At 50.6% G+C, this 24,916-nt stretch overlaps 2 protein-coding genes across 4 annotated transcripts in view; one reads left to right on the top strand and one right to left on the bottom strand.

Moving 5' to 3' along the window:
- FAM219B (family with sequence similarity 219 member B) overlaps nucleotides 1-7,906 on the top strand; it is a 12,973-nt gene extending 5,067 nt beyond the window's left edge. The window contains exons 4-7 of one of the 2 annotated variants that reach the window (XR_006354688.1): nucleotides 395-472; nucleotides 876-924; nucleotides 3,358-3,645; nucleotides 7,775-7,906. Coding sequence is in view for 1 of the 2 variants with exons in the window: in XM_043981609.1 (XP_043837544.1) it covers nucleotides 395-472; nucleotides 876-924; nucleotides 3,358-3,525 (295 nt within the window). In the remaining variant the exon portion in view is untranslated. Of the gene's footprint in view, nucleotides 1-394; nucleotides 473-875; nucleotides 925-3,357; nucleotides 6,154-7,774 lie in introns of those variants that run through there. The other variant, XM_043981609.1, reaches the window with a different exon arrangement.
- Nucleotides 7,159-24,916, bottom strand: MPI (mannose phosphate isomerase). 2 transcript variants are annotated; one of them, XM_043981601.1, is made up of 9 exons: nucleotides 24,793-24,916; nucleotides 18,012-18,155; nucleotides 13,444-13,571; nucleotides 12,062-12,259; nucleotides 11,160-11,301; nucleotides 10,626-10,808; nucleotides 9,501-9,674; nucleotides 8,362-8,570; nucleotides 7,159-8,073 (listed from the first exon to the last, which is right to left on the bottom strand). In XM_043981601.1, exons 2-9 carry the CDS (start codon nucleotides 18,109-18,111, stop codon nucleotides 7,855-7,857), a joined length of 1,353 nt encoding a protein of 450 aa, XP_043837536.1. In that variant the 5' UTR covers nucleotides 18,112-18,155; nucleotides 24,793-24,916; the 3' UTR covers nucleotides 7,159-7,854. The 2 variants fall into 2 exon arrangements, with proteins under 2 accessions (XP_043837536.1, XP_043837538.1); XM_043981603.1 differs by lacking the exons at nucleotides 13,444-13,571; nucleotides 24,793-24,916 and having other exon boundaries at nucleotides 18,012-18,077.

Below are 24,916 nucleotides of genomic sequence, written 5' to 3'. Positions count from 1 at the left end.
TATATCAGATTACCTGCTGTCTAGGGGAGGGGGGAGGGAGGGGAGGGAGGGAGAAAAATCTGAAATTGTAAAGGTTGTATAAACAAAAGTTGAGAACTATCTTTACATGTAACGGAAAAAATAAAATACCTTATATGTAAAAAAAAAAAAAAGAAAGAAAAAAGAAAATGAGGGTAAATCCAGCAGCCAGAGCAATGAGGCAGTTAGGACTCTGCTCTTTTGGATAGTTCACAGTATATCCATGCGCAGGACGTCCATGTACTATACATTTGCTACGAGAGGGAGATCAGGGGTGTTGGGTGAATTCTGTACTTTCACAGTTACATAAGATGATATTACTTCATTCCATGCTGTTATCTTTGTCCTTTATCCCCGTGTCCCTGTGTCCCCTCAGGTCAGTGAAGTTTAATAAGGGTTATGCTGCCCTGAACCAAAGTGCAGATGAAAACCTGGTGTCTCTCGATTCAGACAGGTGAGTCTTTCCTTTTTCTAAGGGCAGGAGGGACTTGGGGAGAGAGACAATGGAGACTTAGTCTAGATTCCTCCCAGTTGTTTTCTGGGAATAGGAACTCCCAAGGAGGGCTTGACTTCTGAATTAATAGGTCCTGCCATTCTGTGGAGTTCAGCCATCCTTCTGTTTAAACGATGGGGCTTGTCCCAGAATGTGACACAGCTGTTCTTTAGTTAACGTGGTGTGGAAGGATGATGCCATCAGGAGCACCTCTTACCTGGCCTGGGAGTGCCTTCAGTGCCAACCAGAAGCCATTGGATGCTGAGTTGGCCTGTGTCCAGGGCCCTCTTTCTCCTTCCTCTCCATCTAGTTGACTGGGCTCCAGATTTCTCCCTTGTATTTTATTCTCTTTCTCTTTTCTTAGTGATGGAGAACTGGAATCCAGATACTCTTCAGGGTACTCCTCTTCAGAGGCAAGTCCACAACCCCTGTCTGTGTGGAATCCCCTCGCCCCCACCCCACGCTCTAGAGAGAGCATGTCTTTTCAGAACATGGCCTGGGGTCCCTTTTTGGTGTGTCGCCTGAGTGTCTGGGGTGCCTTTGGAGGTCAGTAAAAGAGGGGTGCCCACTTGGACCTGAGTCATTCCCTCGTAGTTGTTGGTCATTAGCATGTGGCTTCTAGAAAGGCAGTCTTTCTGAATGTCTTCTGAAGTTATATTGGAAGATCGTGTACCCAGGTCTCTGCCTTTTGACAGCTGCCAAGAGATTCTCAGGGAGGGGTCCAGATGTTCTCTGGTATGCTTTTCTGTCCCTGTGGAGTGCTGCTCCCAACTTCTGGGGAAACCCTGGGGCCCCTTGGTATTCTGCTGCAGTGAACAGGCCAAGTAAGAGGGGATTCAAGGAGAAGGAAGAGGCCTTCCACTCTTGGGTGGTTTGTTGGCAGGCCTCGGTGAGTCCGAGCGGGAAGAACACTGATTTTGGACCCAGGAGATCTGTGCAGATCCCAGCTCCACCTCTCACTTGCTCTATGACCTTGGGTCACTTAGCCTCACCAAGCTCCTAGTTTTCTCCCCTCTAAAATGGGGATCATAATCTCTCTCTATAATACTCCCCCAGCAGAGCTGCTGGGAGAAATAACCGAGGTCATTATACTCAGCAGGCATTTACTAAGGACCTCCTCTGGGTTGCACGCCAGGATCCCAGAGATGCAGCACACTCAGCACATGCCCTAGGGGAGCTGTGACTGGTAGAGAGCTCTGGCTGCCCTGGTGCAGGCAGCCAGGCTGCTGGTTGTCTTTTGCCACTCCTTGGGTAGTGAGGAACGTGGCCTGGCTCATTGCCAGACCCGGAGCAGCAAGGTTTCCATCAGGAACTCAAGTCCCCAGAGTTTCTCCTTCCACTGCTTCACTTCTAACACCCATTCCAGGGTTGGAAGGTGACCTAGTTTTGAAGTAGAGCATGTTGCTCCTAGAATGAAGAGGAGCTGACTTCTTGTAACATAAAGAGTATTCCATTTGCTCCTCCCAGCAACCCCTCCTCCCCCAGGTGCTTGTTATCCCTGAGGCCAATTGAGGTTCATGCAGCTACAAAGTGTCTGAAGCTGGATTTGAATGCAGGTCTTTCTAACTGTAACTGCAAGTTCAGCACTCGGCACTATGCCACTTGGCTGGTTACTAATAGAATTACTGTGGATGACACTGATTTGTTAAGGCAGCCCCACCTAGGTTAACATCCTCCAGTCTTTCGATTTTCCCACCAGATCCAGTTAGTTGCCAAGTCTTGTCTCTTTAGCTTCTCCAGATACCTGTGTCTGTCATTCTTTTCTCTCTAGTCACACCAAAGGGCCCTTGTTGGGGCCTATGTTAACTTGGACTTAGATTGGGGTTTGACTGGTTTAATTTCATTGGTAGGACTCACTCTCACTCTGCCGACTGGCATCTTTTCCATAGCCGGTGGTCTCTGAAGGTAGTATTGACATGCCTGGGCTTGGGATATTTCAGAAGCAAGCCTTGACTGTGGGTCTTCCTGACTGCAAGGGGGCAGCTCTCCAGCCTCCTTCCCGCTGTCCCTCTTGCGGTCGTTCTCTCCTTGATCTCCCTGCCTCCAGCCTCTACACACCCTCGAAAATGGCTTTCATGAAGCCCAAGGCCAGCCAAGTCCCTCACCCACTCATGAAGTTTCTGTGGGACACAACATGAGCCCCTCCCACTTTGGCCCAGGCCCATATTTCCAGGCCGAGGCCCTAACACTTCCCCTGCCAAAGTCTACATTCTAGTCACACTGGCCTTCTTCCTGTTCCCCCTGGGGAGCATTACCCCCTTCTCCCCTCCTTTGCACAATCTGTGTCTCTTCTGTCTGGAAGGCTCCCTATTCTCACCTGTCTTGGAACCTCCCAGCTTCCTACTCATTAGGAAAGTGGGCCTCTCCCTCCATTGTTTTACACTATTCTCTATGTACTTATTTGCACATTCAGTAGACAGCTCCAGTAGTGGATAAAAACCTGGTCTGGGAGGCAGGAAGACTTGGATTCAAGTGCTGACATCTACTGGCAGTGTGACTCTGGCTAAGTCACCAGCCATACCAGTGAAATCACAGGAACAGGCTTTGGCCCCCTACTTCTTGGTATCCGTGTGACCATTCTGGTTTGTCTCTTCAGTTTCTAGGACAGTGCCTGACACATGGAATAGAATGGACTCTGGGTAGAGAAGCCATAAGGGGGGGGTGACCCGGTACTTCCTAATATGAGTTGACATTGAATCGATGTCCCTAAGTGAGTGCTCTGGGTCTTGTCATTTCCCTTTTACTGCACCCCAGGGATCATTGAGTGCATAGGACATATTTACTTTTGCACAACAAAATTACTCCTTTCCAGCCTGGCGTCTAACCCTCCTGACCTCTTCCCTCAGCAGGTGAATCAGGATCTGAACCGGCAGCTGCTGCAAGATGGGTATCACCTGGATGAAATGCCAGATGACGAAGCTCTGGACCTCATTCCTCCCAAGCCCACGGCCTCCTCCTCCTGCACCTGCTGCTGCTGCTGCCTCGGGGAAGCATTCTCCTGTACCGTGCAGTAGGCAGTGCCCGCACAAGGGGAAGCCACTTCCCTGCGGCCTTTAAAGCATTGACTTCTACTTGTCTGGTGAGCAGAGCTGCCAGCACCAGACTCGTCATGAGCCGAACATCCACTTAGGAAGGTCAGTGACTTGCAGGACGCTCGGCCACCAGGCCGAAGGCTTCTAGACAGCAGAGTCTGTAGGGGATGCGGCGGCCGTGTGGGGAGAGGACTCCTCTGTACAGGGAGGGAAGTTCAGGACTTTTGTCTTCTTCAGGAGGAGGGTGACCAAAAACGTGTCTTGTTTTAGAGAAGGTCATTGGCTCTTGAAATTAGCCCACTTATCATGGGAGTGAAATGGGGGTTGGGTGGGCGTTCTCCGAGGAGCAAGCTGCTCCCTTGCACAGTGTGTTCAGAAGGAAATTATTATATGGCAGGGTGGGAAAAGCAGTCAGAGGCAGCTGTCCTTTAAGGAGGATTCTGACAGAAGGAAGTGTCACAGGCCTTGGCAAGGACCCAGGTCTCCCCTGCAGGCTTGCCCTTCCAGGGTGAAACGAGCCCTTTCTCTGTAGGTGCTGCTGACTGGGCCTTCCCCTGAGCCCGCCCCTGGTGTGGGTGCCTCACTGCTTTGGGAATGTTGGCTGTGGTGCACCCGAATGACCAATTTCCAATTCAAGGGAGTTGTGAAGTTGCTGCGACCAGCCAAGACCCTGCAGTCTGGCACTGTGGCTGCTCTGCACAGCTGGCTCCTCTCCCTGCTCCCCCCCAAACCCGCACTTATTTATTTATTCAGCCATGCATTTGGAGTTTCTGGTCTTTTTTTTTTTGGCCTTGGTCATGCCGGGCTCCCCCAGTTCACTTCCTGGGTTGATGGCATTCAGCTACTGTGGGAGGGGGCAGGCCTCCAGCTTTGATTTCACTGGTAGGACTTCTCTGAAGGCTGACTGGTCTCTTCTCTGTATTTTCTCTGAGGCAATAGTGGCTTGCCCAAGATTGGGATGTTTCAGAAACTGAACCTATCAGTAGTTTTCATCATCTTTGTTAAGAACTCTTGAAGGGACTGAAGTGTGGCTTAGCCCAAGGAATAGAAAGTTGGAATCAGACAAACCAGGGAAGCACATGACCAAAGGGGCCAACACCCTCCCCCCCCCCCCAATCCTCTCATCTCTTGGTGGACCTCGACAAGCCCCCTTCCCCCCACAGACATATTTGGTTTCCTTATTTCCTCTTAGTTCCTTTTATTTAGATTCGGGGACTTTTTGCAGATGGGCTCAGCTTCCCCCGGGATTTTCAAATGTTCATTTAGTTAGTTTGTCTTACCTAAGGCACAGAGAACCCTGTATTGGGGGACTGTGGGCCATGGAGGGAGCGTGGCACGACATCCCCTTGGCTCTAGCACCCTGAGGCCACCTTCCCCTTCCTTGACTGCAGGCTGTTCTCTAGACCTTCTGACCCCTCCTCCCACGTGTATTTAGTATTTAGGGGCATGTACCAAGTCAGTGCCTGGTCTCATGGCTCTGCGTGAAGAGGAATGTTGTTAAGGGAGCTGGGCCACCCCAAAGGTGCTTCTGAGTCTGTTGTCCCACTGGCCTCCTCAGCGCACAGGAGGGTCTGTGGGGCCTGCTGGAGCCAGACCAGACCAGAGAAGGCCAGAGGATTTCAGAGACAACCCAAACGCTAGCAGGAACTTTGTCCTCATTTTCCCCCTCCTTCTGGCCTCAACCCCGGCCTCCTTTGGGGCAGCTGTTCCGCTGCAGCTGCCTGGCTACTTTTAGGACCTGTGTGCACCCGTACTCCCAGTTTGTGTTGCAGCTTGTTTTGTAAAGAATGACAAGTGAAAAAAGACAAATGAGTGGGGATGTAGGACAGGCTTGGCAGGGAGTCCGTGAAAAGCATAGGGACTTTCTCACCTCTGTGGATCTTCTGGTGAGGTACAAAGGAAGGGCTTGAGGGAGGTTCAGACATTGCCCCAGCAGGATGAAAGAAGACCCCACACTCTGAACCTGTCTATGGGTCCAGAATCGGGGTTCTTCCTTAGACTTAAGGGGCTATTCTTTTTTTGGGGGGGAGGGTGAGGTAATTAGGGTTAAGTGACTTGCCCAGGATCACACAGCTAGTAAGTCAGTGTCTGAGGTCAGATTTGAACTCAGGTCCTCCTGACTCCAGGGCCAGTGCTCTATCCACTGCGCCACCTAGCTGCCCCTTAAGGGGCTGTTCTGAGCCCCTGCTCTAGCCCTTGGCTTTCCACCCCACTTGTTTCTTTGGCTGTCTCATTGCCATGAAATGGGCCACTGGAGTTGCTGGTGCTGATGTCCATCCTGCCCCACAGGTCAGCAGGGATTCCATTGGAACAGGAAGCTGTCAGAGCTCTGGTCAATGAGACAGATCTGTCTGCAGTCGGCCCGGGCTGCTTGTTTAAGCACTGTGGGCGGCCCGCCTGCCGCCAGGGCTGCTTCGGGTCACTCGCCTTCTGGTGCTCTGCAAGTGACAATCAGCACACTTGGGGAAAGGGACCGTTTGTTGTGGCTGCCCAATCTAGGGCAGCTTTGTTTATGTAGTGTACATAGTATGTCTATCTAGAGATGTCTTCGGCTAAGAGTTTTCTATCAGGATCAGAGTTTATAATATCAATAAATTTCTTCATGCTACAGGACATGTGTGTGTCAGTGTTGTGGGAGCAACTAGCATGCCCCCCCCCCCAGGTGAGATGAACTATCTGGCCCTTGGCCTCCTAGGAGGATCTAGGATGGGCACCGGCATGCTGTGGCTATGTTGTCAGCAGGTGCTGGCCCAGGGCAATGCCACCTCACTTGTAGCCCTGAGCCTTCTGTAAGCTGGCATAGGGACCAAACCTCTGCTCGCACTGGTACAAGAAATCTTGTCATGGTCTAGAGCACTGAGAGGGTTGGGGTCTTGCCTGGGGTCATCCAGAAAGGCAGAGGAGAAAACAGGTCTCGTGGGCTCTGAGGCCAGCCGTCTCCTATGCCACCAGGCCACGACATCACAAAGGCCACAGAGCTAGCGATCCCTTTGCGCTTCTTTTTTGTACACACTCCCAATTCCCCTGTCATCACCAGCTAGCAAGGGCCCAGCTCCCATGTCGGGCCTTGGGCATTGTCACCTCGGATGTCTGGGTTCAGCTCAGGCCTTGTGAATGACACACAGCAGCTGCTGGGTCACCCACAAACCACTTCTCCTGACACTCCCCTGAGCTGCCTGGGGCCAGAGAACATGGGTCCAGTGCTCCTGATTACCCGTTCTTGAATGTCACTAAGCTGGGCAATGAGAGCTTCTATGGCAGAAAAGAAGCAGTTCCCCAGTGTCCAGCAAGCGCTGGATCTCACAAGGGTCACATCAGTTTTGGTGTCTTGGAAAGTAACACCCCCATTCTTCTGTCCCCGGCTCAGATTTTTTTTTTTATCAGCACGGGGCTCCACACCTCCCTGTCCCTGAGAGAGTTCAGATGACCTTCTGGGAAGCCCACTACAGGAGACCCAGGCTCAAGCTCTCCCACCAGATGCTGACTGGCCTTGCTTGGCTCCTCAGTGCTAGGCTGCTCTGTGAGGTGCTGACCTGCACTGCCAGTTTCCTCCTGTGCACACTTAAGGTCAAACTCGAGAGAACACAATCAGGAACACCAAAGGGAACTAGTGTGTCAACTCAACAGATGCTTGTTGGAAGCCGGCTAGAAGCAGAGCACTGGAGTGTTGGAGGGAGGAAGACAAGTGTTAGAGCATGCCAGTCTCAGCTGCCTTGGACCACCACCCTTCCCTGTGCCATCATGTCCAGTGCTGGAGACACCGCTTCTGTGGAAACTACATCCCCACCTCACTGGGCTGCTTGAGAGAGGCTCATGCCCCCAGCTCACCGCTCACCTCACTACAGAATAAGGAACTGAGGCAGGTGTGGGGAGGAAAGGCCTTGCTCAAGTTTCCCTGAACATTAGGCCGGTGTCTCCAATAGGGGTGCCTGTGCCACATTATGTCACGGACTCCTGGTAGGGATGTTAACAGGAAGGCTGGTGTTAGGTCCTAGAACCTTAGAGTGGGGAAGGGCCTTAAGTCCAAAGTGCCACCCAGTCCAGCATCTTTGAGGGACAGTCACCATTTAAGCATGTGCTTAAATACCTTCAGAAAGAGCATAGGGCTCCCTCTTCTGCTGTTGGACAGACTGCTGCCCCACCCCATAGACACAGGTTCCTTCCCTAGCTCTTGCAGATGAGCCGGGGAAGGAACAGCGCCGGCAGGATACATGGGCCTACTTTCTTGCAGCTTCTCAGAGACAACACAGGGGCTGACGGGAGACCACAGGGCTACATGTGGCGAGGCCGAGGCGGGCTCGGAAAGGACAACTAGAGCGCACAGCAGGCTCGGAACATGAGCAGGTCCTCCGCCGGACTGAGCTCCAGTGACAGAGACTCGTTGGCCGAGATGAAGACCACGCTGCCACGATGCAAGAAGATGTCAGACTTGGAGGCTAGTGAGTTACCCTGGGCTTTCCCCTTCACCACCAGTAGGATGCTGGCTGAGTCTATGTTGGTAACCATGTAGAAATGGACAGTGGAAGGAATCTATGGGAAGAGAAGCATATGGAACCAGATGGGAAGTGGGTCCTGTTGCTGCACCAACTTACTGTTCTAGTGCAGACCCAGAGGAAAGTAGAAACGGGACAGGCTGGTTGTGGAGGAAACGTGCTGCACACAGTCAGGGTGCTGAGTAACAAGCTTTAAGAAGGCGGTTCATAAACCCCCATGCAGCAAAGGAGCCGCCCTCTGGCCCCTCTGTCTCACACCTAGTGTCTGACCCAGGGCTGCCACAGGGCCTGGGGGCGGGGGGGGGGGCAATGTCCCCCAGCTCACCTTGATCTGTAAAACCTTGAATTCAGGTACAGGTGGATTGTAGATGGAGACATAAGGGTCCTCTTCATCAGCCATGGGAGGAAAGAGTTTTGAACTGCTTGGGGCCGGAGTGTAGTTGAGCATGTCACAGAGGGTGGTCACGTCGATGAACTTGGGCGTCAGGCCAGCCCGCACTGTGTTGTCTGAGCATGCCATACACTCCACACAGTCTGGAAGGGGTGGACACACTGCTCAGTGTACATGCTCTCTCCATCTCCTAGCATCCCCTCTACAAGAGCAGGAAGACCCAAGACTCCCTGACCACTGTGCCAACCCACTCTCCCCCTAAGCCATCCAAGCCCCTTCCCCTATTTCCCATCAAGAATGACTCAGGGGAAGGATTCACTACCATAGGCCCTTTACCATCTACTCAGGCCCATGCTTATCCCTCCCATTACCCAGCCGGATTTAGGGCAGAACACCACACTTGGGGCCCACAGGCCACTGGCCAGAACCCAATTGAAATGTAATCAGGAAAAACTTAACAAAATGAAATACAACAGGGGCAGCTAGGTGGCACAGTGGATAGAGCACTGGCCCTGGATTCAGGAGGACCTGAGTTAAAATCTGGCTTCAGACACTTAACACTTATTAGCTGTGTGACCCTGGGCAAGTCACTTAACCCCCATTGCCTCACCAAAAAAAAAAAAAAAAGTGAAATACAACAGCCCAGAGTTAATGTTAACTTGTAGTTTTTAAAGCGGTCTGTGGCACAGAGGGATCCATATCTTTGTCCAAATTTTTTTTTTTTCCCTCGGGGTAATGGGGGTTAAGTGACTTGCCCAGGGTCACACAGTTAGTAAGTGTCAAGCGTCTGAGGCCAGATTTGAGCTCAGGTCCTCCCGACTCCAGGGCCGGTGCTTTACCACTGTGCCCCCTCACTGCCCCTGGGATCCATATCTTTGCGAGGCTGAGACCACTATTTTAGGGGATCTCAGTCCAAGTGTTAGTGAGGAGGGCCTGTGAGAAGCAAGGCCCAGGCAGTGGATGGAGATCCTGCGCGTGCCTCTGTGGCCCTCTCGCCGAGACCCCAAGCCTGTGGACCAGGAAGCTGGCCTGTGGGCCCATCCACATAGGCCTTGTTGCCTTCTCCCACTCACCTCCATTCAGGTAAGCATGGGGTTCATTGGCCCCCAGGAAGATGGCGTCTCCTGGCTCTAGCCTCACCATGTTCAGGAAGTAGATGACGAAGCAGCCAATGTCACCAGGGTACTGTCCATGAAGCTTCAGGAGGAGCTCCCCGTTACTCTCTGTCACGTCTTTCCCTTCTGCCACTAGATGGGAAGAGGTGCGAGAGTAAGCCAGATGCCATCGACCCTCCTGTTCTGGGCAGGGGAGCCCCAAGCAACGGGGCACAGGCCTGATGCAGACACAAGATAAGGCGTTAGACAGTGAGCACAAGGGAAGAGAGGACGGGGCTTCCTGGGCTCTCTTGGTTTAGAATCATGAAGGGCCTGGGTTCTGGGTCAGGCAGTACCACTTTTACAGACTTGTTAAAGGTCTTGGACAAGTCATTTAACCTGAGCCCTGATTTCCTCATCTGTCAAATGGAAGCACTGGCAGCATTCCAACTTCACAGAGTTGTGAGGGTCAAATGAGGTACTACGTTCCATGAACTATCAAACGCGAACGAAAGATCGGCCATTCCTGTGGGTGCGGGGAGAGACTTGGCCTGAGGCCTTGAAGCACAGGTAGGATTGCCCTAGGCCCTCGACAGCAAAGATGCATCCTGCCTGTGAAGGACGCCAGCTTGGCTGCCACGAGACGTCTACTGCACCACCCCAGCTAAGCATCAGATTGTTCTCTCCTGTCTTGTTCAGTGTGCCTGAGCTCCCTGCAGAAAGGACTGTCACATCGGTCCTCTGAGGGACGGTCGAGCACCAGAGGCTTCCCCTGGAGTGCCAGACTCTTCTCTCCCTTCCTCTACAGAGATGCCAGGAAGGACCACAGTCATGACTGAATCAGTGAGTACCTTAGGAGGCCCCTGGTCCATGCAGAAAGCTCCAGTTAAACATTACCTTGGGAGTTCTGTCCTGTTCAGTGAAGCTGCGGCTCTTGTGGAGAATGAAAAGCCAAAGAGCTGGGGTGCTGCCCAAAGCTGGTTTCACTCAGTGCCCCCCACGGGAGAAGGGAGGAAGAGCCCATTGGAGCAGGACGGTGGAGATGTGGGGCTGACTGGCCTGAGATGCCCACTGAGCCCACCACAGCACCCAAGCCATGCCAACCTTCCTGAGAGATGCGCTTCACCAAAACACGGAGCTGTTCTTCAAAGGCAGCCTTTTCACTCTTCATCATCTTGGTGAAGCCAACTCGAAGGGCAGAAGAGACGGCCTGGGGGTCCTGGCCTACACTCTGCTCCAGCTGTGCTGCTGCCTCGTTGCCAATCAGAGACCGGAGCTCTGGTACCTCTGCAGGAAGACAAGTCTGTGGGCCTGGCACCAGAACCAGGCCCCTCCAACCCACCCTGGGAGTGGCAAGGACACTGATCTTAACTTCCCAGACCTCCCTGCTCCCCAGGACCACCCATCCTAGCCCTCACAGCCTCCCCAGCCATTCCCATGAAGAGCTTAGCCGAGAGTCACTTCTCTGCACTGCAGAAATCCTAAGTATATCCCAGGACCGATGTTGAGTAACATCTTATCTGGAAAGGTCTTCGAAGTATTTGAGGCCCTTAGGATGCTGGCCTCAGGATCCCAGTGGTTACCCTTTGTTCCATAGCCCCAGGCCCAGCCTACTGTCCATGGCCCAGCTCGCCTTACTCTGAAGAAAGCCCACGATTTCCTCGACAGGCCGGAAGCCACATAAGGCCTGGAAAGGGGTGAGGGCGATGGCCATCTCGGGCTTATGGTTTTTATCTGGGTAGTGCTCCGGAGCCTGGGCATGAAGCTTTGCTGCCAGTTCCTATGAGGGAGTCGGAGACAAAGAGAGCAATAAACACGAGGCCCTCTGGCCACCTCCCTGTCCAGAGGAATCTCAGCTGTCGCTTGGAAGTGTTTCTGAACCTCTGCTCCACTTGGGCAGGCAGGGGTTGCTGAACAGGAGGGGCGGCACGATTCGCCCCCATCTGTTTTCCCTGCAGAGTTCTGGGGCCTGAGGTCTTGGATAAGTTCAGTCTGAGCTGCAGGTCTGGCCTTGCTCCAACCCCCCCACTGGGATCTAGGCCTCTGTGACTCCCACAAGCTATCGCCCTGTATGTGCTCACTAGGAGACTTGGGCATGATATGGGGACAAAGGGCTTGACTGTCAGAGGATCCCCTGCTAATCATTTCATGTCTCTCAACCTCAGCTGCATATATAAAATAAGGTTCCTCTCACCATAAAGGGGACCTCACAGGTCTCTTCCAGCTCTATGTTACAGTGAAAAGATGATCTTTCAGGTCCTTTGGAACAGGTGTAGGCTAGGGAGGGAGAGTGGCAGAGCAGCTACACAGCTCTCAGCATGAGGGGGATGCTCAGGCATGGGCTGCTAGCCAAAGCCTACCCCAGAGAGCTCAGTTGGGAGCCTTCATGTGAATCTGGATTGAGCTTGGGTTGGACAAGGAAGGGTGAGGTCATCAGTACCAAGTGGAGAATGTTCAGATTGCTGCGGCGGGGTTGGGGGGGGACCCCCCATCATCAATGGCCCCTGTGCAGGTACTACTTGCACACACATGGCCCCTACCTTATTGGGATGTGCCTGGATGGAAAGGGCCGTATTGACAGACAGCACTTTGAAGAGGAAAGGCAGATCTTGGTAGGTTTCCTTGACCCGGCTCCCCAAGGAAGTCAAGTTGCTGGTGATCCACTGCCCCAGGGTCTTCACAGAGATACAAGTGTTAGTGATCACAGCGTCGCCACGGGGGTGGGTGCCCATCCACATCTGAACAGGAGAGAATGGTTAGTCAGACGAGGAAGGTGATGCTGACCCCGGAGAAAATCTGATAGTGATTTTCTATTTGATTCTATTCTGTAACTGCCTGAGCCACGTTTCTTTGAGTAAGTTTGAAGTTCAGGAGTCCAGATGTTTTGGTTTTCCCTCTCTGAGTCAGTTTAGAATTCAGTTGTCCTATAAATCACCTTAATTCCGAGAAGTGTATTATATTGACCCATCTTCCTGTCCATGTAGAATTAGGGAGATCTGTGATCTTGCTAACAAGCACGGCAAGATGCAGGTGAGTGTCAGGCTGGCCGGCCTGCAAGAAAGTCTGGACTGTTCTCCCTGGGACTCTAACTAGCCGTGCAGGTGGGTAACACCAGTGAGCTTTCCCTAGTAACATGACAAAATGGAAGGGGGCCTTGTTGCTAGCCCTTTGTCCCATCATCTACAATACTAAAGCCTTTGTAACCAGTCATGTTGTTTTACATTTCCTCCTCTTCCCCAAACTATATGTAGGCTAGTAAGCCCCACCTTGGGATCTTTAGACTGCCTGAGAGACTCCTTTCGTTGGGAATTACTAGCCTTGGAACTTTGGGCCTCAGTTTACCTTAACTACTATCACAACAGCCCCCTAAAGACGCCCACCTCAGACCAAGATCCCCATCAGCTCCCACACATCTGAAGTGAGTCTGAGGCCTGATTCTGCTCTCAGGCAGGCAGCAGTGTGGACCAAAGAAGTTGGAGACCTCGGCTCTCACTACCTGGAGGCATCCCCTGAGCACATCACTTAACTTCTGTGGGACTCAGCTGACCTTGAAGGTAGCAAGGTCGATAGGGTCAAATGTTAGCCACTGCACAGATACAAGGGATTCCCATTAATCTGATGGGCTCTTCAATGGTCCTGGCCCATGGTACAGCTACCGTGCCCCTCCTTCCCCCAGTTAAAGCTGGAAATTGAGGAGGGAATCAATGACTGCTATGTGTGTTGAGAAAAAAGAATTCTTATCCTCAGATTGTTTTCTGAACCTCCTGTTTTCTTTCTGCGGGCAGAAAACCACATCTGTTTGTATCAGTCCTGTCTTTGAATACATAAGCACTGGGTGGGCCAGACTTCCTTCTTTCTGCCACCTGCCAGTGCTGGGGCTCCTTGGGCATGACTCGTGTATGAGAGATGGGGCCTTCCTCACCTCTGCATATGGCTTGTCCTCTTGAATCTGGACCAAGGGATCACTGCTTGCCAGCAACTGGGCTACTTCACTGGAGGAGCCCATCTTCCCCCAGGCATAATGCTGAACAGGGCAGGACAGCAGGAACACTGCCAGGAAGAGCAGGTGGTCAGCTTAGCCTTTCTGAACACCTGGCCATCCACAGGGTGGGCCCAGCACAACCATAGAGCTGCTCTCACTGACTCTTGTTTTGGGGAGTTTTTTTGGTTTCTTTTTGTGGGACAGTGGGGATTAAGTGACTTGCCCAGGGTCACACAGCTAGTAAGTGTCAAGTGTCTGAGGCTGGATTTGAACTCAGGTACTCCTGAATCCAGGGCCGGTGCTTTATCCACTGCACTACCTAGCTGCCCCCTACTCTCACTGACTCTTAGCAGACTGAGGAGAAGGGGCTGGCATTTAGACCCCAGGGGCCTTTATCCTTTTTGGGTCTCGGACCCCTTTGGCAATCCAGTGAAGACCACAGACCCCTCCTTAGGAAGGTTTTAATGGCATAAAATACATGGGATTAAAGAGGAATCACACTGAAATGGTTAGCAAAATAATTGTTTTCAATAAAGTTCACAGCCCAGGCCAGGGACCCACAATTTATAAGAAACTCAGACCCTGCCCTGCAGCCCCAATCCCAGTGAAGCAGTGATGCTCTTGGGGCAGGAGAGCCCCTCAGAACAGGAGGAGATTCCCTCTCTGTCCTCCCCTGCTCTAGGGAAGCTCAGCAGACTCCCCAGTGGCCCAAGATGTGGCGACAGATATGGGCAATTTGTAATTGCAGAAGGGCAACTCCCCCAGACCTCCATTTCCTCCCTGTCATTTTAGCCACAGTGAGCAGTGGAAGGAGCCTACATGTGAGGGCCAGCTCTGGCAAGAATTCCCCCCAGGTCCCTGAGGCCTCTCTAGCCCTAGCATTGCATGATTATGATCTGGTTTGCCATTCTCTATGGCACTGTGGTCCCTTAAAGGCAGACCCCGCCACCCCTCTGGGGGGCAGAGACCCTGGGCTTCTGGAATCATGTGTGAGTGAAAGGATCCATGACTCTGTGTTGTGAATGGTGTTAGGTGTGACAGGGGGCACTGCTTGGTTCCAGGACCTTTTTTTTAATGGATATCTTTTGTTCTTGAAGAATGTAGGGGCTAAAGAGCTGGGCTCAGAGTCAGGAAGACCTGGATTCAAGTCCTGCTTCTAGCAACTACTGTCTTTGGGATCCTGGGTGACTCACAGCCTCTCAGGGCCTCAGGCAGCTCTGAATAGATGGTACCTCCTGTATTGGTCGAAGAATTTCCTCATCCTGGAGTGCCCTGAACCAATGACATCACAGGTCCAGCCTCCAGACTTTTGTTTTTTGCACGCTCTCCATTTCCTAAACTCCTTCCCTCCCTCCCAACTGTTGTTCAGTTGTTTACAACTCTTCATGACCCCATTTTGGGGTTTTCTTGGCAGAGATGCTGGAGTGGTTTGCCATTTCCTTCTCCAGCTCATTTTACAGAATCTGAAGCAAACAGGGTTGAGTGACTTGCCCAGGGTCACACAGCTAGTGTTTGATGCTGGATTGGAACTCGGGTCTTAGGCCAAGTCCTCTATCTACTGCACCACCTCACTGCCCTGCCCCCTTCCTAATGAGACTTTAAAGACCTCATCACAAAGAACTTTCTAGTCATTACAGCTGTCCCATATTGGTCAGTCTGGTGAGGTAGTGTGAGCTCTCCTTTTCCTGGAAGTATTTAAGCAGAAGCTGGATAATTAGCTGCCAGGGACACTGGATGCCCCATACCTGATCATTTTCTTCATAGTCTGCTCTCATGATCTAACTTCCTCCCACAGCTCACTTGTCTGTTCAGACTCCTCAGCCTGGCAGTCAAGGCTCCAGACACCCAGGCCTCAATTTACTGTTCCAGCCTATCTCCCATTGCTCCTTTTCACAGACTCAGTACTTCGGCCAAAGGCTTTGTTCATGCTCTTCCCAAACTTGGGGTGTTGCCCAGCCTTTCTCCACTGAGGCGTGAAGGAACCTGTCCCGCCCATGTGGCACCATCTCCTCCTCTTGGGCCTCCCTCAGTGTGTAGTCCCTCCCTCTCCCAGTGGAATTCCTATCTGTCTTTTTTTTTTTTTGCAGGGCAATGAGGGTTAAGTGACTTGCCCAGGGTCATACAGCTAGTAAGTATCAAGTGTCTAAAGCCGGATTTGAACTTGGGTCCTTTTGAATCCAGGGCCAGTGCTTATCCACTGAGTCACCTAGTTGCCCCCCATCTGTTCTTTTAATCTCCATTCAAATAGTTTCTTCCCAGAAATCTACCTCAATTGCCTCCAATACATAAGTAACATCCCACCCCAGAATCTCACATAGCAGTTGACCTGTACCTGTCTAAGGAGCTTAGTGTGTATTAGTATAGATATCTCTGGATGTGCCACCTGCCCTTACTAGACTTTAATTTCTCTGTGTGTAAGGACCATGTCTGTCTACAGCAGGCACTTAATAATTGTTAGCAGAACACCGATGACTAAACAGATGCCCCGTAAGGGCCGTTCCAGCTCTTGAGAGTTTATGGTTTTTATTTCTCCTTCAGAGCAACATCCTTCCCATAATTAACTACTTTACCAAATATTTTCTGAACAAAAATAGTGAGGACTTGAGAGGCGCACCCATATTGTAGTCTAGTAATAGGGAAACAAGCCTCCTAGCAGTAGGAGTGCTCTCTAAGATTGCAAGCTGCCGAAGCCGATGCATTGCACTGAGAGAGAGGGAGATCCCCCTTAAATACCCAAATGCCTCTGGGATTCTCTGATGCCTCCATGGAAGAAGTCTGAGGTCCTTCCAGTGTGACTGTGGTCCATATTCTCTCTGAGTTCAAGAAGTGGGCCACAGGTCTGCCCCGCAGTCTCCCAGCCATGCACCTCTCTAGAGCTAGACCGGTCTTCCGGAAGCAGCAGAGCCACACTCAGTACGGCCTCTTGGGTTTGGCGGAATCTGCCCCAGCCTGCAGATGGCTGGTGGGCCTCCAATATGAGTCACCTCAATGGGGTATCAGGGGCCAACTAGGCGGAAGGGGAGCTCCCCCCACCAAGGACAGGTGACAGTCTGCTAAGGGCTCCTCGTCATGATTCACGTTTCCATGGCCTGCCAGGGCTTGTCTGAAGGAGTGGAGTCAGGGAGGACCACGTCCACTTGGCAGCCATGAGGAGCCGCAGCTTCCTCCTTTGAAAAGGGCAAGTATTCCTTAAGGACCAATCTCAGGGCAGGGCAGAGAATCCCAGGAGAATTCTCCCAGATTAGATAGTGAGCTCCTGGAGGGCAGGCACTGCCCTTGGCCTCCTTTGGTATCTAAAGTGCTTAGGGCAGTGCTCTGGCACATAGTAGGTGCATAAGAAATGTTTGCTCTGCCAGATTTCAGCTCCAGAGAAAACAAACCTCACCGCACTTGGAACCCCTTGGTCTCCCCCATTACCACCTTTCTTGCCTCTTTTTTGTGTGTCTCCCTCCTTTAAGAGTGTAAGTTCCTTGAGGGCAGGGATAGGCTTTTTATACTAGGTGAGGCAGTGGATAGAGTGCTGGCCTGGGAGTCATGATGACCCATCTGGCTTCAGGCATTGTGTGACAGTTTGCCAGAGTTTCCTTATCTGTAAAATGGGCTGGAGAAGGAAATGGCCAGCCAGTGCAGTATCTTTGCTAAGAGAAGCCCAAATGGAGTCATGGAGCGAAGGACATGGCTGCACAACAAGAAAGCAGCATCCCTAGCAGTTTAGCACATTGCCTGGCACACAATAGGTGTTTAATAAATGTTGATCAGATCGGTTCTAGTCTACAGTGCTTTACAATCTCATTTGATCCTCACAACCACCTTGGGAGGGAGGTGCTGGTAGGATCCCCGTTTTACTGATGAGGAAACTGAGACAGGTAGAAGTGAGGTGATTTGGCAGTGAGCATCTACGGCAGGATTTGAACTTGGGTCTTGCTGACTCCCCAAACCTTAAAGCCTGTATTATGAGATTACCTCCAAGACTCCACACTCTGGGTCTCCTACGGGCAGACAGGTGGCCCATCGGACCTGTTCCAATGCAGCCCCAGCCCAGCTTCCCCGATGCCTGACTCAGTTTCCCCATCTGTTAAGACGGGGATGAAAACAGTGGCTCCTGCCTCCCAGGACGAGCTCATGCCTCTAAAGTGCTACCTAAATGCTCGCTGTTTTCACTCTTGCGGAGTCGGGAGCCGTTCACGCCCCCCACCCCCCCCCCTCCCCGTGCGCCTCAGTTTCCCCATATGTGTAGTGGAGACGGCTGGATGCTCTCCAAGTTCTATCCCAGCTGTAAACCTCAAACTCCCCCCGGACCCGGGGACCGAGACCCCGCCCCCCCACCTGTTACCCCGGGAGACCGGCTCCGGTCCTGCCCCCTCCCGCCGCCACCGCCCCCCCCCTTCCCTCCGGCATGGTCTGAGCCTGGCGAGGGGCTTCCCCCACCGTGTGCTTCCAACCCCTCCCCAGCTCCCCTCCTCCTTTAAATTCCCCTCCCCTTCCCGCTCAGCGCGCCCTTGGGTCACCTCGCTGCTGCTGGTCGGCCATCCTCGCCCCGGGCTCCCGACACGTCTGGATTTCCCGAGAGCCAAGTGTTGCGTCACCAGCCTGAGCGCAGGGCCCCATGGGAAATGTAGTCCCGGCCAAACAAGGCTCAGCCCCAGAGACTCCTTCAGAAGCGAGAGGGAGGAGTAAAAGAGGTGGGGGGTGGAAAGTTGTTTATCTTTCGCTTTCGAAGAGGACCATGACATCAGGAGGTGATGTCGTGACTTGCAGTTAATTCGATTTAAGTGAGGGAGGGCTGTGAAGGGTCACTCTCTCCTCCAGAGACATCTGGGTCAAAGTCTACCCCCAAACTCCCAAATGTCCTATAAGCAACCAAATATTACATTCCTCTGGACAGAGCACCCACATGTAAACATGGTGCTGCAATTGGCTTCCTATGTTCAAAGCACTGTGCTAAGCTTTGGGGGTGTAAATAGAAAAGAGAATATTGCTTGCCTTTTTTTTTTTTTTTGGCAAGGCAATGAGGGTTAAGTGACTTGTCCAGGGTCACACAGCTAGTAAGTGTTAAGTGTCTGAGGCCATACTTGAACTCAGGTCCTCCTGACTCCAGGGCCGGTGCTTTATCCACCTAGCTGCCCCTGCCTGCCTTCTTTTTTTTTTTTTAATGTATGAGGTATTTTATTTTTTCCGTTACATGTAAAGATAGTTCTCAACTTTTGTTTATACATGCTTTACAATTTCAGATTTTTCTCCCTCCCTCCCCTCCCTCCCCCCTCCCCTAGACAGCAGGTAATCTGATATAGGTTATATCTATATATCTCTATACATATACATATAGATATATATATACACATAATAACATTAATCCTATTTCTGCATTAATCCTGTTACAAGAGAAAAAATCAGAGCAGTGATGCAAAACCTCAAAATAGAAAAAAAAAAACAACAGCACCCAAAACAAAAGAAATAATATGGTTCAATCAGCATCTATACTCCACAGTTCTTTCTTTCTTTTTTTTTCTTGGATTTGGAGATCCTTTTCTATCATGAGTTCCCTGGAACTCTTCTGTACCATTGCATTGGTGAGAAGAATATAGTCCATCACAGTAGGTCAACACTCAATGTTGATGATACTGTGTACAATGTTCTTCTGGTTCTGCTCATCTCACTCATCATCAGCTCACGTAAGACCCTCCAGGTTTCTCTGAACTCTTCCTGCTCATCATTTCTTACAGCACAATAGTATTCCATTGTATTCATATACCACAACTTGTCCAGCCATTCCCCAATTGATGGGCACCCCCTCAACTTCCAATTCCTTGCTACCACGTAAAGAGCAGCTATAAATATTTTTGTACATGTGGGTCCCTTTCCCCCTTCCATGATTTCTTTGGGCAACCCTGCCTGCCTTCTTAAGGAGCAGGGTAGGAGAAGGGGGTTAGAGAATTTGGGCCTCACAGTTTTAAAAAATGAATGTTGAAAAAGTTTTACATGTAATTGGGAAATACTTAAAGAAATAAAACTATATGAGTCCCTCTTCTTAGGAAGCTCATGGGGCCTAGAGTCAAGAAGACCTAGGTTCAAATTCTGCCTCAGAGAATTAGTTGTATAATCCTGAGCAACTCACTTAACTGCCTCAGTCTCCTCCTCTGTAAAATGGAGCTGATGATATCTCCCAGGGTTGTCACGAAGACCAAATGAAATCACAATTGTAAAGCATTTTGCAAACCTCAAATTGCTATGTAAGTGCTATTGTTAATATCATTTTAATGGTAAATCAGCACATATTGAAGGTTTACTCTTCGAGCCAGATGGAAAAGTCCTGTGGCCTTTAGGACACATTGCCTCATCTTTTGTGTTATTTCCACCGATCCAATCCTATATGCTTCTAATGTTGACATGAAGGTGCTAAGGAACTTCCTTTTATGGGTCTTCAGTGCCTGTGGCCATAGCTGGAAGAGAAGCCAGGCCACATCTCTGGTTTTTTTTTGGGGGGGTGAGGCAATTGGGGTTAAGTGACTTACCCAGGGTCACACAGCTAGTAAGTGTATAAAGTGTCTGAGGCCAGATTTGAACTCAGGTCCTCCTGAATCCAGGGCCGGTGCTCTATCCACTGCACCACCTAGCTGCCCCCAGGCCACATCTCCAGGGGGCTTGGTCCCCAGGCTGATGATCGAAGCAGGGCTGCCAGGCCAGGGGGTGCCCGCCCCACTCCCACAGCTCTGATGCTCACCTGCCGTGGGCAGCACCTGGCAGTTGGTCTCAGTTGGTGGTGGTGCTTGGGAAAGTAGACTCCTTCTCCAAAGTGATTTCTCTCCTTAATGATGGACGGGAGCCCAGTGGTCTGGAAGCAGTGCTGGTCCCATGGTTCTTGGCTGCAGAGTCACGAGGCCTCTCCCCTGGGAGAGATGGCAGTGCTCCTGTCTCCTCCATGGGGTGCCTTGCTGCTGCTTCAGCTCAACCGGCTCGATGACCCTGTGGCCTTTCCCAGCTCCTTAAGTCTTGTACCTTGCCTCTATTGCTTATCTCCAATTTCTCCCATCTGTATCTTGCTCCTACGTAGTGGTTTGTGTGTTGTCATTCCCCACTCCCACCCTTAGACAGGGAGGTCCTGGAGAGCGACAACTGTCTTCTGCCTTTCTTTGTATTCCCCGTGCCCAGCACAGAAACTGGCACGAAGTAAACGCCATGTAAGTGTTAGCTACCCTCCTCCTCCCTCTCTCCCTCCCAGCCACCTGATTGTGGCTAGCAGTGGATGGAGTTAACTGGCCCCCTTCACACCAGGTGATGGCTTCAGGGGCCAGTCTGGGAGGAACGTTCTTCCCGAAGAGCTTGGGTCCAGGGTGCCAGGCTGTCTTCATCAAGGTCTCTGGGGAGGTGGTCCTCAAGGGGGTTGTGCCTTGTCTTGCCCAAACTGCCTCCTGTTTCTCCCTGCAGTTTTGCTGTTGTAAAAAGGGACTGAACTATCTCATTCAATCAATATTCTCAGCATTTATGTGCTAAACATTAAAAAAACAACAAGCATTTATTCATTTATTTATATATTTTTTTGTGGGGCAGTGGAGGTTAAGTGACTTGCCCAGGGTCACACAGCTAGTAAGTGTCAAGTGTCTGAGGCCAGATTTGAACTCAGGTACTCCTGAATCCAGGGCCAGTGCTTTATCCACTGCGCCACCTAGCTGCTTCCACAACAAGCATTTATTAAGTGCCTGCTATGTGCTAGGCCTTGTGTTAGGTGTAGGGGGTACACAGATACAAAAAATATTTTATACCTGCTTTCAAGGAGGTGTCAAGTCCAGAAATAAATCAAAACCATGAGTAGAGGAATAAAGTATCTTTAATTGAGATAACAGGGCAGCAAACCTGCCACCGTGAGGGATGGTCACTGGATTTCCGAACCAAAGAGACCCATGAAAAAGTTTCTATGGTTTTAGAAGAGGAGGATGAGGAGATAGATCAGACATGAGACCCCAATGGCCCATGGTAATCCAGGCGTGGAAAGCTAGTTCATTCTGGTTGGTTTGCCCTTCAATGCCATGAATCCCAATGGAAAGGGTAAGGACAATAGAAGCTGAGATCCTGCTTGAGCTGGGCTCCCCACGAGGCAACATTCCTGGGTGGGGGGGACCTAGGGTGTGGTTCAGCCCCACCACATTGAGTGACTATCTTAAGAGTAGGAATATAAGGACATCCCTGAAATTACAAGGATCATTTAAGGGAGTGGCGAGTGATATTACATTTGGTATTAACAGTTTCTGTTCTTACAATAACCATTTTGTCAGAGGTTACAATTTATCTGGTGATCTCCCACTATTTCCTTAGACTAACCTATTTTAAATCAACTAGTCTACCTCTTCCCCTACATCTGTCATTCTTCCCTGCCTCTCAATTCCCTGGAATGTCCTCACAGGCTCCTCTCTACCTTCTCAATCCAAACAACATCTCCAGCTTGTACAGGATCAATTCCTCCCAGAAGCCTTCCTTTTTCACATCCCCTGCCCATGCCCACCCCTAGGTCAAGTTAGATGTAGGATGGATTGCTGGATTGGTTCATTCCATTGACTCTCTACGGCCACTAGGTGGCACCAAAGTGCACAGAGCATTGGGCTTGGAGTCAGGACGACTGGTCTTCCTGAGTTCAAATATGAGTATGGAAATTTAGCAGTTGGGTGACCGTGGACAAGTCACTTCACCCCTTTTGCCTCAGTTTCTTCATCTGTAAAATGAGCTGGGGAAAGAAATGGCAAACTGCTCATATCTCTGCCAAGAAAACCCTAAATGGGGTCATGAGGAGTTGGACACAACTCAACAAACTAGAATCAACTCTCACTTATCTCCAGCTCGGTGTAGTGAGAGCCCGTTCCTTATCTGGAGTTAGAGGGCTTGAATGCCCACTCTGACTCATCACCCTATGACTGGTGACCACGTACAGAGCTATCAGGATCAGTGTTCTCATTTACAAACTGAAGAGTGGTCATGGGGGGAGGGGGTGTTGGGAAATCAGCCATGTGGTCATTTCTCCCTCCTTTTAATTCATACAGCACTTGATGGTCATGCCCAGTATAATATTGCTGAGTGATCTTGTCTTGTGTACATGCTCCTTTTAAAAATTTTACTTATTTAGCTCACCCACTCAGTTTTAGATTCCTTAAGAGCAGTAAGAGCAGCACAACTCCAGGTGGTAAATGGCAATAGTAAGTGATAGAAGAGAGACTCAGAGTCAGAAGGGTTGAAGGGACTGCGTAGATCATCTAGTTGCACCTGGGAATGGGCATCCCCTGCACATCACAGACCAGTGACAACGCACCAGACGTGCAGAGATTCCAACATTATCAAATGAGATAACGTGCAAAGTGCTTAGAGCAGTGCCTGGTACATTCTCGGCACTTGATCAATACTTGTTTCTTCCTCTTTTCCCCCTTCTTCCCCTTCCCCTTTTGATTCTGGAGTCAAAGGACCTGGGTTCAAATTCTACTTCGGTCTTTAATACATGTGTGACTTTGGGCAGCTAGGTGGCGCCATAGTGCACGGAGTTCTGGCTCTGGAGTCAGGAAAACCTGAGTTCAAATGTGACCTCAAACACTTAGCTGTGTGATCCTAAGCAAGTCACTTAACCCAGTTTGCCTCAGTTTCCTCATCTGTAAATGAGCTGGAGAAGAAAATGGCAAACCCCTCCAGTATCTTTGCCAAGAAGACCCTAAATGGGGTCACAGAGAATCAGACACGACTGAAACGACTCAACAAGACTTCGGAAAAATGTCCCTGGACCTCAGTTTCCTCAACATTTTCCTTTCAAATAAGGGAGTTGGACTAGAGGGCCCCTGGTGTCCCTTCCAGTTCTAGATGTAAGGCCCAAGTCCAGTGTTCGAATCCCGAGTTTTCTCTCCTTTCTGTGACGTCTCACTAGCCCCACCTGAATGCGGTCAGCTAAACATAACACCGGCCCCTCTCCCTCTCACACCCCAGTACCTGTGTACAGAAACCTGCCCAGCTACAACCCATCCGTGTTCACCGAGAAGGGGGAACCTTTGGAGGCGATTGCCGAGCATCTCTGCAGTCTCTCTGTTCACACCAGAAGACTTATCATCTTATCTCCGGGTTGGAATAAACTGTTCTTCCTCTCCTTTGCCTTGTATAATCCTTTGCTTCCTTCTAAGCACAGGTCAGATACCTCCTCCTTCGGGAAGACTCTCTTATCTCCCCAATTATCAGTGTTCCTCTCACCTCCCAAATTATACTTAGTCTGAATTGGTCTCGTGGTTGTGTTTACATATTGTTTCTCTCCAGAAAAAGCCAGCTTCATTTTGCCCCTCACTGCCTAGCAGAGCACTTGACACATGTTGAAATTGAGTCTGATCTGACTAGGGGCTTCCAGATGTCAGGGACACTGTCTCCTCCTTCAATCCAGGGGGGATTCCCCAAGCAGGGATTCTTTTTTTTTTTTTTTTAGTGAGGCAATTGGGGTTAAGTGACTTGCCCAAGGTCACACAGCTAGTAAGTGTTAAGTGTCTGAGGCTGGATTTGAACCCAGGTACTCCTGACTCCAGGGCTGGTGCTCTATCCACTGTGCCACCTAGCTGCCCCCCAAGCAGGGATTCTTAACCTGGGATCTGTGAACTTTTGTGTTTAAAAAAACCAAACAAACAAATCACAAACCCACAAACCTTTGATAACTGTATCTCTATATAACTGGTTTCCTTTTTAATTGTATACATTTTATTTTAGGCATTTAAAAAACATGATTCTCTTATAAAAAACAAAGGTTATAAAATATCTTTAGGGGCAGCTAGGTGGCACAGTGGAGTTCAAATCCAGCCTCAGACACTTGACACTTACTAGCTATGTGACCTTGGGCAAGTCACTTAGCCCTCATTGCCCCATAAAAATAAAATTTTTTAAAAAGAGTATCTTTACATGTAACTGGAAAAAATAAAATATTAAGATTGAAAAAAACAAACTCACACCATGATCTGAGAAGGGGTCCATGGCTTCACCAGACTACCCAAGAGGTCCATGGCACAAAAAAAGTTTAAGGACCTGTGCTCTAAGGGTAGGGAAATGTGACCCCCCTCCTTCCTCTGCTCCCTCTCACACAGGGAGCCTGGACGAATCAGTCCTCTGTGTTGGTCAAGCTTACCACTTGTAGAATTCTGAGCCTCTCCACCTTCCCACCCCATAGTGCTCTCCTCCTTGCCCTCTGCCCAACGAAGGTCTAGACCCTACCTCCCCCCACTCCAAAATCTTCATCCTGCTCACTCCTCCATGTGCTTCTAACCTGTCTGCCCTGGATTCCCTGCTCACCTTCTGGATGGGTACTCTAGGTCTGTCTCCATAGGGGGCCCCTGAAGGAGCTGGGGTAGAAACCCTTTAGACCCCCGTTCTGCTCTTCCACCCCACGTTTCAAGTAGCTCCATCCCCAGCCGGG

The sequence above is a fragment of the Dromiciops gliroides genome, chromosome 2 (assembly GCF_019393635.1).
Source record: "Dromiciops gliroides isolate mDroGli1 chromosome 2, mDroGli1.pri, whole genome shotgun sequence".
NCBI classification, from domain to species: domain Eukaryota; kingdom Metazoa; phylum Chordata; class Mammalia; order Microbiotheria; family Microbiotheriidae; genus Dromiciops; species Dromiciops gliroides.
This window is presented reverse-complemented; position numbering and strand designations above follow the sequence as displayed.

What these genes read in the sequence shown, in the direction of transcription:
- MPI (XM_043981601.1), bottom strand. Translation starts at nt 18,111, where the DNA reads ATGGGGCCCTGCGCTCAGGCTGGTGACGCAACACTTGGCTCTCGGGAA. An exon ending in TCCAGGCACATCCCAATAAG is followed by an intron (nt 11,302 to 12,061) that starts GTAGGGGCCATG and finishes ACTCCCTCATAG; the next exon opens with GAACTGGCAGCAAAGCTTCA. An exon ending in GAAGCGCATCTCTCAGGAAG is followed by an intron (nt 9,675 to 10,625) that starts GTTGGCATGGCT and finishes CTTCCCATCTAG; the next exon opens with TGGCAGAAGGGAAAGACGTG.